This window comes from Oncorhynchus keta, chromosome 13 (assembly GCF_023373465.1).
Source record: "Oncorhynchus keta strain PuntledgeMale-10-30-2019 chromosome 13, Oket_V2, whole genome shotgun sequence".
NCBI classification, from domain to species: Eukaryota; Metazoa; Chordata; class Actinopteri; order Salmoniformes; family Salmonidae; genus Oncorhynchus; species Oncorhynchus keta.
Genome location: NC_068433.1, coordinates 20852513 through 20866890, shown reverse-complemented (window position 1 = coordinate 20866890; position 14378 = coordinate 20852513). Strand labels below are relative to the sequence as shown.

General features: G+C 43.4%; 2 protein-coding genes across 3 annotated transcripts in view; one reads left to right on the top strand and one right to left on the bottom strand.

The window, feature by feature from the left end:
• Window positions 1–27: 27 nt before the first annotated feature.
• LOC118392010 (tumor necrosis factor ligand superfamily member 12-like) lies at window positions 28–11062 on the top strand. Its single transcript, XM_052459612.1, has 6 exons — window positions 28–798; window positions 2578–2659; window positions 9015–9071; window positions 9179–9202; window positions 9431–9561; window positions 9707–11062. Exons 1-6 carry the CDS (start codon window positions 598–600, stop codon window positions 9971–9973), a joined length of 762 nt encoding a protein of 253 aa, XP_052315572.1. The 5' UTR covers window positions 28–597; the 3' UTR covers window positions 9974–11062.
• Window positions 11063–12249: 1187 nt separating this feature from the next.
• The window catches only part of LOC118392011 (chromodomain-helicase-DNA-binding protein 3), a 33829-nt gene continuing 31700 nt past the window's right edge, over window positions 12250–14378 (bottom strand). For both annotated transcript variants that reach the window (XM_052459610.1, XM_052459611.1), the window contains exon 39: window positions 12250–14378. This exon is cut by the window's right edge and continues 1266 nt beyond it. The gene's annotated coding sequence lies outside the window, so the exon portion shown is untranslated.

Here is a 14378-nt window from a genome sequence, read left to right as displayed (position 1 = left end):
ACATAGTGGCTTAGTGGATCCAAATTGTGGGCTGAAGGCTTTGCATTCGTGCGTCTGGCACATGACCGGTGCATTGACCGGTGCATTAAACTGAAAACCACTTCTTGGAGAAGAAAAGCTGATGCGGCAGAATGAGTGCATCATACGCGGTACTGTATGTCAACGCCAGATATGACCCCGCTGCAAAGGCGGTGGGAAGACAAGGAAGTTGACTCAACGAATCAAGTGGCAGAAGGATGCAATCATAGTGGATGTAGTCGACAACTTTATTTGCACCACTTTCTGAAAATTTCTCAACATTGCGCATTTGGCTACGACCTGCAAGGCAGACAGTCCAAGATATTTCGTCTGTTTAAATTAGTTGATTAAAGCAACAGTTTTGTCTATTTAGTTGCTGTTTTGAAACCCATGCAATTATTTCATATTTCACATGATTTCCACTTTTATCAATAGGGCTATTGAGCTCTCATTTGTACTGCGGCCGGTAGCACTTGCACGCCTTGCCAAAATAATATGAGCATTTGGATTGTATTTCACAAAAAAAAGGGAAACGTGTCGCTGTAATGAAGTTAATATGAACATTTCGAATAGTCTGCAATGGTAACCGGGGAATGTGGAACAACCATGCATCGAATTCTGCGGAGGAGAAAAGTGCGCAAACTTCGCTTCGTCTGGGCATTCATGGCCATGGTGGCTCTGTCGCTCTCCGCCTGCAGCGCACTGTTTACGGCGTGGACCTGGAGACAGACGCGGGACCTGTCCCAGTCATTAAAAACTCTTCAAGACCGATTGGAGCAGGTAAGTAGCCGAGCTAAGTAACAATGTAACAATTTTACGAATGCACTTTGCATTGAATGCCTTGCATACATACTGTCACGAGATACCAGATTTTTTCCATAAAAACAATTTTGGAGCTGTTGAAATGACTGTTACGCAACGTCTTTGTGTCTGTTGACTAGTGGTTACAGAAACCGTCGTAGGGGACTATGGAAAATGAAAAGCCACGTTTAGCCCCCCCATCCTGTGGCGTTAAATGGTACACACATAGCGGGCCTCTTCACTGCTGGTGTCCTGCGGATTCTGTAACAGCGGCCGTTTTATTGCTTACCAATAAGTGTACTCAAGCCGTAGATGTATTGCTTATTCTGCGTCCACAGTATCTCTGCCAAGTTTAATCGTTCTACCGCCAGTTGTGTTCCAATTTACTGGAATCCCATGACTTCTTGGCTCGAGAGCACATTATAGCCAACTGACTTTGCACTGAAGGATTGAGCTGCAGTAAAACAGAGAAGGCCTAAATTATTTGCAACATGTAAAGCCCACTTATTGCAGGTAGGCTAGGCTTCAACCAGTGGAATGTTCTGCAGTCCTAAGGGGATGTGAAGTGATGCTTTCTAAGGCATATTACACTGTAATGCACCCTGTATTAGATTGTAACAATGCACTCTGCACTGGACCTTTAACATGAGTTGCTGGTCTTTTCATTCATTCAAAACTCATCCTGATTGATAATACATTATGCGTGCCCAGCCTTAGATAGCCTGCTTATGCACTTAATATAACTTATGGTGGGGTTGACAGTAACAGTGGCCTGCTCCTGCCCATCTGTCAATGAGCCTTCCGGGACTGTTCAGGTCCCTAATAAACCAAACCTCCAGTCCAGGCAGACTACCTCAGTAGGCACTATATCAAAACCATCCCGTAGGCTGCACTGCCCAGCACACATAAACAGTAGCTGTATATTGAAACCTACTTCCATCCTCCCCCTCCATCGCTCTCTCTAATTCAAGCAATAGGGCCCCTTTGGCATATATATACGGTAGGCCCCAGTACTTCAGAAAGTACTGGTTCAACTTTGCCGGCTTGACACATTTCAGTACAGTGTTTTTTTCTTCCTGCTTCTCAGTCTCAGCAGGGGAGTTAGGAAATGTGAGGAATGTGCGGCACTAAAAACACGCATTTGGTGTCGCAACCGGTTTAGGAGGAAGTGGTTGACATATTCTAAGCCTTGGCATTGCACTGGCATACTGACACACACTTGGAGGCTGTTTGTTTACATGTTTTTGCTGAAATCTTCTGTCTGTGTAAATATGCAGCAGGAGCCAATTTGACAACCTTCATAATAAACTCAACGGTCTCTCTCTCCCTTTTCTCCCTTTCTTTCTTGTCTGCCTGTCCTGTCTGTCCCTCTCCCTCCCTCCCTCCCTCCCTCCCTCCCTCCCTCCCTCCCTCCCTCCCTCCCTCCCTCCCTCCCTCCCTCCCTTTCCTCCCTCCCTCCCTCCCCGTCCCTCCCTCCCTCCCTCCCTCCCTCCCTCCCTCCCTCCCTCCCTCCCTCCCTCCCTCCCTCTCCTCTCTCTCTCTCTCTCTCTCTCTCTCTCTCTCTCTCTCTCTCTCTCTCTCTCTCTCTCTCTCTCTCTCTCTCTCTCTCTCTCTCTCTCTCTCTCTCTCTCTCTCTCCCTCCCTCCCTCCCTCCCCCCTCCCTCCCTCCCTCCCTCTCTCTCTCTCTCTCTCTCTCTCTCTCTCTCTCTCTCTCTCTCTCTCTCTCTCTCTCTCTCTCTCTCTCCTTCTCTGCAACAGGTGAATACTCAGCGGAAGGCCATTGTCCAACTCATCATGGAGAAGAGAGATTTGCTGGTGGGCCAAAGGGTGAAGAGAGATGGTACATGCGTGTGTGCCTGCATGCTGGTGTGTGTGTGTGTGTGTGTGCATGCCAGTAAAAAAGGATTCATATAGCACTACACATCAATTACACTCTACCGCAGTCAATGCCTCTTTCTCTGCCTCCCCATCATCATACATGCAATACATAATCAACAATAACCAAATGGTCACAATAGATCAGAGATGATAGATCCCATCAATGGTGCTCTGCTCTGTTTTTTTATGGAGCAGCACAGGATTTAACTACAGGGGAATCTTGGCTGAATGGCACCTTGGTTAAGCCCCATGGGCACTCGCTGCCTGCTGCTAAAAGTTGACACAGGAAACAGTAGGCAGCTGGGTGACTGATGCAGAAATTACAGGTCTGCTTTAGACTGAAGAGAACCCAGAGAAACCATCTGGCACGAGGAGGGAGACCACGTTGCACGCTTCAGGGACCTAAAGTGATCTTCCCCCCGATGAGACTGACAATAGCTATGATTTGTTGAGAAAGATTGAGCAGATTGGCGATTTTTTTGATGATTAAGCATTGGATTATATATAGGCTGTAGTACCTACATGTTACAAGCAGACCACCATAGTCCCTGTGCCCAAGAATGCCAAGGTAACCAACCTGTCTAAATGACTATTGCCCCCATAGCATTCACATCTGTAGACATGAAACCCTTTGAAAGGCTGTTCCTGGCTCACATCAGCACCATCATCCCAGACACCATGGGCGTACTCCAATTCCCATACCGCTCCAATAGATCCAAAGAGGACGCAATCTCTATCGCACTCCACACTGCCCTTTCCCACCTGGGCAAGAGGCACACCTGTGTGAGAATGCTGTTCATTGACTACAGCTCAGCGTTCAAACCCATGGTGCCCTACAAGCTCATCACTAAGCTAAGGACCCTGGGATGACGGTGGTAGGCCTGATCACCGACAACGATGAGACAGGCTATAGGGAGGTGGTCAACTAGCGGAGTACCAGTTAGTTAAATAGTTAGCCAAATAGCTACCAAGGCTATCTGCACTGACCCTTTCTGGACTAACCTTTTTGACTCATCACGTACACTGCTGCTACTGTTTACGATAGGTGACTTTATTCCTAGTTATACAGTATGTACATATCTACCTCAATTACCTAGTACCCCTGCACATGGACTCAGTACTGGTACCCCGTGTATATAGCCAATTTATCGTTACTCATTGTGTATTTATTATTACTTTTATTATTACGTTTTTTTACTTTCCTATGATAAAAAAAAAAAAAAAATCTCTGCATTGTTGGGAAGGGCCCGAAAGTAAGTAGTTCACTGTTTGACTACACCTGTTGTTTACAAAGCATGTGGCTAATAAAATGTGATTTGGTAACATTTGATTTGAGACTAGGCAGTGCACGCGTCATCTCTGTGCATCGGGAGATAATTCTGAGGATGGACAATAGTAAACCTGGGTTGAAAATCACTAGGAGGAGACTGCTCAAGACTCGAGAGTTGATGTTCAATTCAGAAGCAAGATGTACATGAAAAAAGGCATCAGTAAACATGTAAATGATGGATCTCTATGGCAAGTTTTGTCAATATCAGGCCAGTGGTGTCTGAGATATCTCGTGTGACTAACGTACTTACAGTTGATTACTATAGCAACCCCCTTGGGCCAGTCAATTTAGTAAAGGGCAGATCTCTATGGCAAAATCGGGCCGGTGGTTTCTGAAATATCATGTGGGTTAGCTAGACTCATATCCCTGGGCATGTGAGCCAAATTCTATCACTCTTGAGTCAAACGGCTCAAGAGATATCAACACGTGCAGGTTATAGTGCCACTGTGAGGTCGATATGTTCTTGCATATGTTGAGTCTTGACAGTGTTTGCAACGTGTCCCAAATTTTGTTACAATACGAATATCCTTGACTGATTTCTATGCATTTATGTGCCAGACCACGCCCACGTGAATGTTTATTGGTCAGTGTTGTTTTCGGTAATAGTCTGGTAAGTGTTGCGTTGAGAGACCTTTGTCCATTTTGCAAGAAGACAAAGGTAGCCTAGTAGTAGCCTTGTGCAGGAATATATGATGACACTCTTATTCAAAACAAAAAAGCTGGCAGCGAAATATAATAGAAATATGTAATAATCTGTTGTTAGTTAGAAGAGTAAAAATCCTCACCTTTTCTGGCTGTGATGGTTTCATATTTGCGAAATAGTACTGAATAGAACTGATATGCAGCCAGGACACTTCAATTGTAAATAACCTCAATAAGAAACAATATTGTTGCTTTGATCACATCAGAAGATATCCTCCTCACAATCTCCAAAATACAACAGCCATAGGACAACTTTGTTTGGATGTCGTAAAGGACCATTCGCCGAAACTGAAGAGATATAGCTCGCTAACATCCTCCTTTTCCTAAAAATGTGGACAGAGACTTTCTAGCTACAGCAACTAGCTAGCTGAGATTTTCTACAAGGAATCTGCTTCCTGAAAAAAAAAAAGCTTCTCCCAAGTGGGTGTGATACCTACTCCCATTTTCTGCTGCACTGCTTATTGGATTCCACCTGGGGTGGCACGTTGACACCAGAAGCTTATTACCTAAAATGTATCAATTGAAAGTATGTATTCACAGCTCCAGATGTGTTGGTCATTACTGAGACGTGGTTAAGAAAGAGTTTTTTGAATACTGATGTTAACCTTTCTGGTTATAACCTTTTTCAGCAAGACAGATCTTCCAAAGGTGGTGGAGTGGCAATCTTTACCAAGGAACACCTTCGGTGCTCGGTTGTCTCCACCAAGTCTGTCCCCAAACAATTTGATTTGCTGGTTTTAACCATTAAACTTTCAAATAGGTCTTTGTTGACTGTTGCTGGGTGTTATCGTCCACCATCAGCACCGGCCTGTACCGTAAATGCCCTAAGCTCTCTCCTGGCCCCTTACACAAAGTCTGAATTTGTCCTGCTAGGTGACCTAAACTGGGGCATGCTTAAACCACCCGACCAAGTCCTAAAGTAATGAGATTCCTTACATCTTTCTCAGATTATTACCAATCCCACAAGGTATGACTCCAAACACCCAGAAAAGGCTACTCTCCTTGATGTTATCATTACAAATAATTCTGATAGGTATGTCTGGTGTTTTCTGTAAATACCTTAGTGATCACTGTTTTACAGCCTGTGTTCGTAATGGCCACTCAGTGAAATAACCTGTCCTGATTTGTCATAGGCGCTTGCTTAAAAACTTGAATGAGCAAGCCTTCCTTAATTACCTGGTCCCTGTAAATTGGTATAGGATCAGCTTGATCCCGTCTGTTGAAGATGATTAGACCTTATTTTAAAAATATTTTCAGTGGTATTGTTACAAACACACCCCCATAAAGAAAATTAGAATTAAAAACAGGTTCAGCCCCTGGTTCGACCGTGATCTTGCAGAGTTACTCCACCTCAAGAATTCCATTTGGCGAAAGGCTCGCCACACGCATACTCAGGCTGACTGGCTCTCATTCAGGCAAATGAGAAATAAGTGCACTCAGGCTACCCGGAAGGCCAAAGTTAGTTACTTTAAGGAGCAGTTCTCTCTCTGTGGGTCTAACCCCAAGAAGTTCTGGATAACGGTTAAAGACCTGGAGAATAAACCCTCTTCCTCACAGCTGCCCATGCCCCTTAATGTTGAGGATGTGGTTGGAGCACATGGCTGAGCTCTTTAATCACCACTTCATTAAGTCAGGATTCCTATTTGACTCAGCCATGCCTTCCTTGCCCGTCCAACATTTCCTCATCTCCCAGACCTACTAATGCAACTACCCCAGATGCTCCTCCCTCTTTTTCCTCTGCCCCGCTACAGGCGGTCACTGAGTCCGAGGAGCTCCTTAAACTTGACGACAAAAAAAAAATCTGGGTCAGATGGTTTAGACCTTTTCTTCTTTAAGGTTGCTGCCCCTATCATTGCCAAATCTATCTCTGACCTTTTTAACCCGTCTCTCCTCTCTGGGAAGGTTTCTATTGCTTGGAAGGCAGCCACGGTGCGTCCTTTATTTAAAGGGGGTGATCAAGCTGATCCTAAATGTTCTAGGATCAATTTCTATTTTGCCCTGTTCATCAAAGTGTTGTAAAAACGTGTCAATAATCAACTGACTGGCTTTCTTGATGTCTATAGTATGCACTTTGGTATGCAATCTGGTTAACGCTCAGATTATGGATGTGTCACTGCAACCTTAAAGGTCCTAAATGATGTCACCATTGCCCTTGATTCTGAGCAAATGTTATGCTGCTATTTTTATTGACTTGGCCAAAGCTTTTGATACGGCAGACCATTCCATTCTTGTGGGCCGGCGAAGGAGTATTGGTGTCTCTAAGGGGTCTTTGGCCTGGTTTGCTAACTACCTCTCTCAAAGAGTGCAGTGTATAAACACTGAACATCTGCTGTCTCAGCCACTGCCTGTCCCCAAGGGAGTACCCCAAGGCTCGATCCTAGGCCCCACACTCTTCTCAATTTACATCAACAATATAGCTCAGGCAGTAGGAATCTCACTCATCCATTTATATGCAGATGATACCGTCTTATACTCAGCTGGCCCCTCCCTGGATTTTGTGTTAAACATTCTATAACAAAGCTTTATTAGTGTTCAACAAGCTTTCTCTGCCTTAACCTTGTTCTGAACACTTCCAAATCAAAGGTCATGTGGTTTGGTAAGAAGAATGCCCCTCTCCCCACAGGTGTGATTACTACCTCTGTGGGTTTAGAGCTTGAGGTAGTCACCTCATACAAGTACGTGGGAGTATGGCTAGACGATACACTGTCCTTCTCTTAGCACATATCAAAGCTGCAGGCTAAAGTTAAATCTAGACTTGGTTTCCTTTATTGTGATGGCTCCTCTTTCACCCCAGCTGCCAAACTAACTCTAATTCAGATGACCATCCTAACCATGCTAGATTACGGAGACGTCATTTATAGATCGGCAGGTAACGCTGCTCTCGAGCGGATAGATGTTCTTTACCATTTGGCCATCAGATTTGCCATCAATGCTCCTTATAGTGGTCATCTCTGTTTACCCGTCGCAAGACCCACTGGTTGATGCTTATTTATAAAACCCTTTTAGGCCTCACTCCCCCCTATCTGAGACATCTACTGTAGCCCTCATTCCAAATACAACACCCATTCTGCCAGTTACATTCTGTTAAAGGTCCCCAAAGCACACACATCCCTGGGTCTCTCGTCTTTTCAGTTCGCTGCAGCTAGCGACTGGAAAGAGCTGCAAATAACACTCCACATGATGAATGGCCTCTATTCACATTACAGTTAATGTGAACTGCATAATCAAGAAACGGTATCGCTTGAGGCTTACCCACAGAAAATCCTGATGCTATGGGGTCACCCACCTGCTAGTAATTTCAGCAGGGGCACAATTTTCCTAAGCTAAGCGGCCCCCCTAGTGTTCAATGTTTGCCACTCTTTTTCCCCCCACAACATATCCTACAGTGAACTGATCCTGCAGTGAATATATACTGTGTGTGTGTGTGTGTGTGTGTGTGTGTGTGTGTGTGTGTGTGTGTGTGTGTGTGTGTGTGTGTGTGTGTGTGTGTGTGTGTGTGTGTGTGTGTGTGTGTGTGTGTGTGTGTGTGCAGCCAGTATCAAGGCCTGGAATCACTCCCTGTAGGCCTGATACTGGAGCTAAAACAAACCTCTGGTGAACAACGAGGCCTGTCTCACCCCCCTCTCTCCCTCTCTCCCCCAGTTTTCAAGATGGATTTTATTTATTGTATTTATTTGAACGGAGGCCATGGCTGTTGCTCTTGCCTGTTTCTCCTGACAGGGCCTTCACAGCTCATTTGGGTCATAGAACAGCCAAAGGTCTCTCTCCCTCTCTCTTTTGCTCTATCTTTCCCCCCTCTCACTATCTCTCCCTAACTGTCTTCTGTCTCTCACATTCTCTTTTGCTTTCTCTCTCTCTCTCTCTCTCTCTCTCTCTCTCTCTCTCTCTCTCTCTCTCTCTCTCTCTCTCTCCTCTCCCTCTATCTATCCCTATCCTCCCTTTCTCTCCTATTCTCTCTTAATTGACTGTGTTTCAGTTGACTGGACCCAGCTGGCACAGAAAGTAGAGAGAGACAGAGACAAAAGTAGGCTAAAAAACAGGAAGTAAAAAAAGACTGATATCCTAGCAGAGTAGAGCAGAGCCGGAGTAGAGGAGAAAGGAAATCCTTCTCCATCTGTTAGAGCCGTTTGAGTATTCAGGTGGTGGATAAACAACCACAAATGAATACATTATGGTTTCTACGACACACACCACAGCTGTGACAAATGAAGGAAAACAAAAACCCCTCTGAATTTTTCTCGTCTGTCATATTAACTCATTCGTTTTTCCTTCTTCCCTTTGCAAGGGGGAACTGGGAAAGGGAAGAATGGACATGGAAAGAAAGTGGCTTCTCAGTTTGAGAGTAAGTGACTTGGCATAGTGTTATAATGTAGCATCTGTTGAAGTGGTTTGGATTGAATAACAGTTCTAAAATCCTAATTCCCCTTTCCCTCTCTCTCTTTCCACCAGTAACCAAAGAGTCTGTTCAGAAAGGTAAGCTTCATAAACGTGGATGATGACATTTATGATGGAAAAGTCTTCTGCATTTCTGGAATTGGTTTCGTAAGATCTCTGTCCCCGATGAGTGTTACATACTGTAATAAATCATCCCTACACACACAAACCTACAGTATAAAGAAAGAGAAAATAATATGTCGTGATATTTACGCGTGCACCGGTTCCTCCCTTTCAGTGCTTTAAATGTGTGTGTCTGTGTTTCAGTGGGAGAGGACGGCTTGATAAAAGGATGGACGGACTCCGAGCACTTGAATATGAGCAAGGCGGTGAAGTACAATGCAGACAGAGGCATCTTCACAGTTGAAAGAACGGGAGTCTACTTCCTGTACTGTCAGGTGAGCCTCTGGGAGTTGTAGTCCTGTGTCCACCTGGACGGAACTACACCTGTCAAACAACACAGGCTTAATCAAACGCTGATTGACCCCTGTTGTTCTGCTATCTGCTTCGTCTTCCTTCATTTTCTCCATCTCTATCTCACAGGTGTTGTTCAATGAGAACCAGTCTCAGCTGGTGAAGCTGGACGTGGCGGTGGTGAGGGGGAGCCAGCGGCTTCAGAGGTTACAGTGCATGGAGGGCTACGGGACTACGCCTGCAGCCGGATCACACCAGTTCCACTTCCTCAAACCCTGCCAGGTGTCCGGCCTGCTGCGGCTGGAGAAGGGGGTGGAGCTAAAAGCCATCACAGGCCCCGCTTTCAACCTCCACATCACGGGAAAGCATTACTTCGGTCTCTTTAAGGTCAACTGAGCTACCGGAGAGGATGGGCATTTTAAAAGGAAGGAGGAGAAACCTGTTTTAAAGGAAGTGTTTTGTCTTATTCCGACTTGTATCGAAGAGACACACCAATGTGATATTTCCGGATTCGTTTTTATTGTGAAATCTGGACCAACGATCTGAATCGTTGGAATAACTATGAATCATGTTACCTATAGACACTCTGTATGATACCTTTTCAAAGACAGAAACTACAAGGAAGACTTACAAGTGAAACTATATTATGCACTTCTTTCTGGACTCTCCCAAGAGTTTCTACCCTTGCTTCTTTGAAAATTTTAAACTAATGGAATATTCTCTGATGGAGCTCTTTTGGAGCACAACACATCCACCTGACTATTTCACCGTGACTTGGCCTGAAGACTGCGGGTGCACCTCTCTGAGGAGCTACGCTGGTGGACTACTGAATGAGAAGGATTTTGGATAATGAGCTCTACAACTCTTGTCTCTTTTCCATTGTAATCCTAGCTTAGGTTATTTCAGTAGCTTGGAGATAATATAAGCAGCCCGAGTATTCACAATACTTGTTCTCATTCCAAAGCGCTCTTACGTGCCATTTGCAGCAGTATGTTTTGAATACAGACAGTGCAAACAAAGTATTTCTATCAGGTGGTTTGGTTTAATGTTTCACCACTCCTACTCTGGTTTATAAGTAGTATGTGGGGGACCACATTGGTTTCTACTCAGCAATTTCCACACGTGCACGCACGCATGCACACACACACACACACACACACACACACACACACACACACACACACACCCACACACACACACAGCAAAAGTCAAGTTATTATGGTTTCCAGCTCTAAACGGCATTTCTCATCATTAGATCAAAAGTGTCAAATGTGGTTTTGTAATGTATACATAGTTCCTGTTTGATTTCCTAATCCTTCTCTGCTTCCCTTTTGTGTTTACCCACTTTGCACTACCCCTCACACACACACACACACACACACACACACACACACACACACACACACACACACACACACACACACACACACACACACACACACACACACACACACACACACACACACACACACACACACACACACACACACACACACACACACACACACACACACACACACAGCTCTTCAACTCTCACTTCCTGATTCCGATCTTGAACCAAATAGCTGAAAGCGTTTGATGAAAAACATGTCGGGCACTTCCCTCCCCAATTCCTTTTATTTCAAATGTCAAAGTGTATTGCCACTTTAAAAAGCCTTATTTTGCACAATGAGGCCTTTCGCTGAGAAGTCTAACAAGTAGGGCAAGGTTGAAGAACCAGTGAGGGGATATTGTGTATATACATGTTTGCGAAATGATGTCTGCAACGCTGGTTGCTGTTCTAAACTCACTTCCTATAAAAATGTTAACCTTTAAAACCTTTTTCCGTTTAAATATCTCCTTGTGTTCGCTTTTGACTCAGACCAGGGATACCTACTGTACAGAGACAGGATCTTAATTTGAGCCAGTTTGCTACAGCAGAAAAAAAATCCTGAAGCAACAGGAAATGTAACTATTATGTGGATTATAATTCAAATACATTTTTGTAGGGTTTGATACATTTTTCGGAAGGAAGAATCAAGTCTGAAATTTCAAAGTGGAAATTACAAACTTCAGAAGCCTTTTAAAACCTCAAATACACTACAAGTTTAAATGTCCTGAATTGCAGGAAAGATCTCCTGCAACAGGGCGATCAAATTAAAATCCAACATATGTACAATGTACAATGATACAGTATGACACAAAACAAATAAATCATCTTCTTGTCATCTTCTAACCCCATTCTTCTCCGGCTTCCCTCGATGACATCATTGTATTACTGAATAGAATGCGTGGAATCCTGCTCTATTCTAGTTCTTTAATCATGACTCACACACTACTGTGTACTCAGTCGTCACCACCTGTGATTCATAGATCTGTAGCTTCTCAAGGTCTGGATTCAGTGCAACACAGTGCAGACTGACTGAGATGACCTCATGTGGGGGCTGGAGGAGAGGACTCAGTCACAACTGATCGGCGTCACGTTATATCCTGTAGCGTCACTATGCTCCCTATCCTATTGTAGTATCCTGTAGCACGGTATAGTATCCCATAGTAGATTTTTACCCATGATCACTGAATCTGTGTGTGTGTGTTTTTTTCCTTTACTGTTGCTATTCCAGCATCCATTCACAATTTTTTTTAAATGTGTTTATTTTTATTACAAACAAAACCCCAAATAAAAGACAAAGAGATGCATTATTATTGTGGCATCACTGCCACTCATTGTTTCATCGATCGGCATCACAACAACGTACACAGTAACACAAGATATCAAGAAATGAAAAACAAAACAAAATCTGAAAAAATATGACAAAAGAAATAAAAATGAGAAAAGAAGTGCTTGATTTGACAGTATACATTCTAGTTACGGGGTTGCAAAACACGTCCTGCGAAACGTAATCGGTGAAATGTTGCTTAGACTCTTCAACTTGGAACACCGCTGTGGAGTATCCAGGGTGTTAGCTAAATAAATTAAATGCTTCTACTTTCATTATTTGAAATAAGTGCAGGGAACTAACTAAAAGTAGACTATTTCAACTAGCATATATAGAGTTTACATCTCCTGATCTATTCAGGTTTAATACACTTAATTCAGACGTAACTTTCTTTACAGTTATTTCAGCTATGTTATGTTTAAGGCGTATTTGTGGATACAGTATATAAAATTGACTCGATTCAACTAACAGCCTCTGAGTTTCCAAAGAATAATGAATTAATGTACTGTAACTGTTAAGATCGTACACCGTTTCATTTTGTCTTAACGCATTTAGATGTGTAATCTATTATAAAGGTTATTTGCAAGCCCCAAATCTAGAATGTCATTTTTTTTGTGTATTATATCTATCTATGAAGTTCAAAGGTCAACCTCTGTTTGCTTTCTGTTCTGACTATAAGATGTCAGATGCAGCATAAGAAATGCACCAAATCATAAGATTTTATCATTTTCTCAATTTCTCATTTGGTAAAAGCTCTTTTTTTCAATAGTAACAGCAAAGACAACAGCAACTTCGACAACAACAATAATAATCATAGTCGTAGTAAGTTAACAAGAGTAAAAACACGAGAACACGAATGAGCCAAGTTTAAATATGCAAAGAATATCACAGAATTCGTAGAAAGAAGTAGAAACTCGAAAAAAACAAACAAGGAAGAAAGGGTTGATCGAGAGGAAGAGAAAAGGGGGATAGAAGCCAGAGGAAGGGAGGTCAGAGAGAGCAAGGGGAGAGGAGGACTGTAGTTGAGGGTAGTCAAGAAGCGTTATAACACTGTATGACTTGCCTATGAAAGGTTATGACCATTCACAGGGGTTCTGAAACTATCCATTTGATTGCTGTGAGTGAGACCAATCCTGAACCAGCACCGGAACCTCCCATCCCAATAAAATAAAAATATGCACCCTGGTCTGTAAGAACATCCACTACGCTATACCTCACTCAGTCAAGTTGGAGTTAAACTGACTGACTGTTCAGTATTTCTACATGGACCATCAGGTCAACATGAAAGGGAAATGGGCTGAGAGTTTCCTGCCAAGTTTAGAGCCCCCTGAGTCCTATAATACTTCACATCAATTCTCCAACAGGACGATTGATGGTTTTCGGCGAGCCTCTGAGACAACACGAGAAGAAATACTGTAGGCACAACTTGAATGATAACACACCATTTTTTAGTGAGTATTGCATGCGTCAAGAGGACGAATGGCGGGAATGGTGTTAAGAGTCAAATGTTATACTGTTATATTATGCAGCTTCCTGTTACTGGAGTGACCTGTGGAAGGGTCAAAGGTCAAACTCTGTAGTGGTTATTGGTTCTAGGTATTTGGTGTTGAGAGGTTGAGGGACTGTGAGCGGTGCCAGGATAAAGAGGTTCTAGCTTATGGTACTACATGTATATTGTTCTGGAGTGGAGTGGAGACCTATGAGTATTAGTAGGCTGCTTGTGAGGAGTATTGGTTGGTTTGAGGCAGACAATAAGAGATTGAGCAGGTGAGGGTATGTATGTATGTAACAGCGTAGACCACGTTGGTGTGTGTGTGTGTGTGTGTGTGTGTGTGTGTGTGTGTGTGTGTGTGTGTGTGTGTGTGTGTGTGTGTGTGTGTGTGTGTGTGTGTGTGTGTGTGTGTGTGTGTGTGTGTGTGTGTGTGTGTGTGTGTGTGTGTGTGTGTGTGTGTATACACGTGTATATGTTAATCTGTTTGTATATGTGTGTGAGAGTGTGCGTGCGTGTCAAGGTTATTATAGTAAATGAATATTGAAACGAAAAGGGAAATTAAATAGTTTACACATCTGTTTGAAAAACTAAAACTATACTGAAAATATTATCT

What these genes read in the sequence shown, in the direction of transcription:
- LOC118392010 (XM_052459612.1), top strand. Translation starts at nt 598, where the DNA reads ATGGTAACCGGGGAATGTGGAACAACCATGCATCGAATTCTGCGGAGG. An exon ending in TTCAAGACCGATTGGAGCAG is followed by an intron (nt 799 to 2,577) that starts GTAAGTAGCCGA and finishes TCTCTGCAACAG; the next exon opens with GTGAATACTCAGCGGAAGGC. An exon ending in CAAAGAGTCTGTTCAGAAAG is followed by an intron (nt 9,203 to 9,430) that starts GTAAGCTTCATA and finishes TCTGTGTTTCAG; the next exon opens with TGGGAGAGGACGGCTTGATA.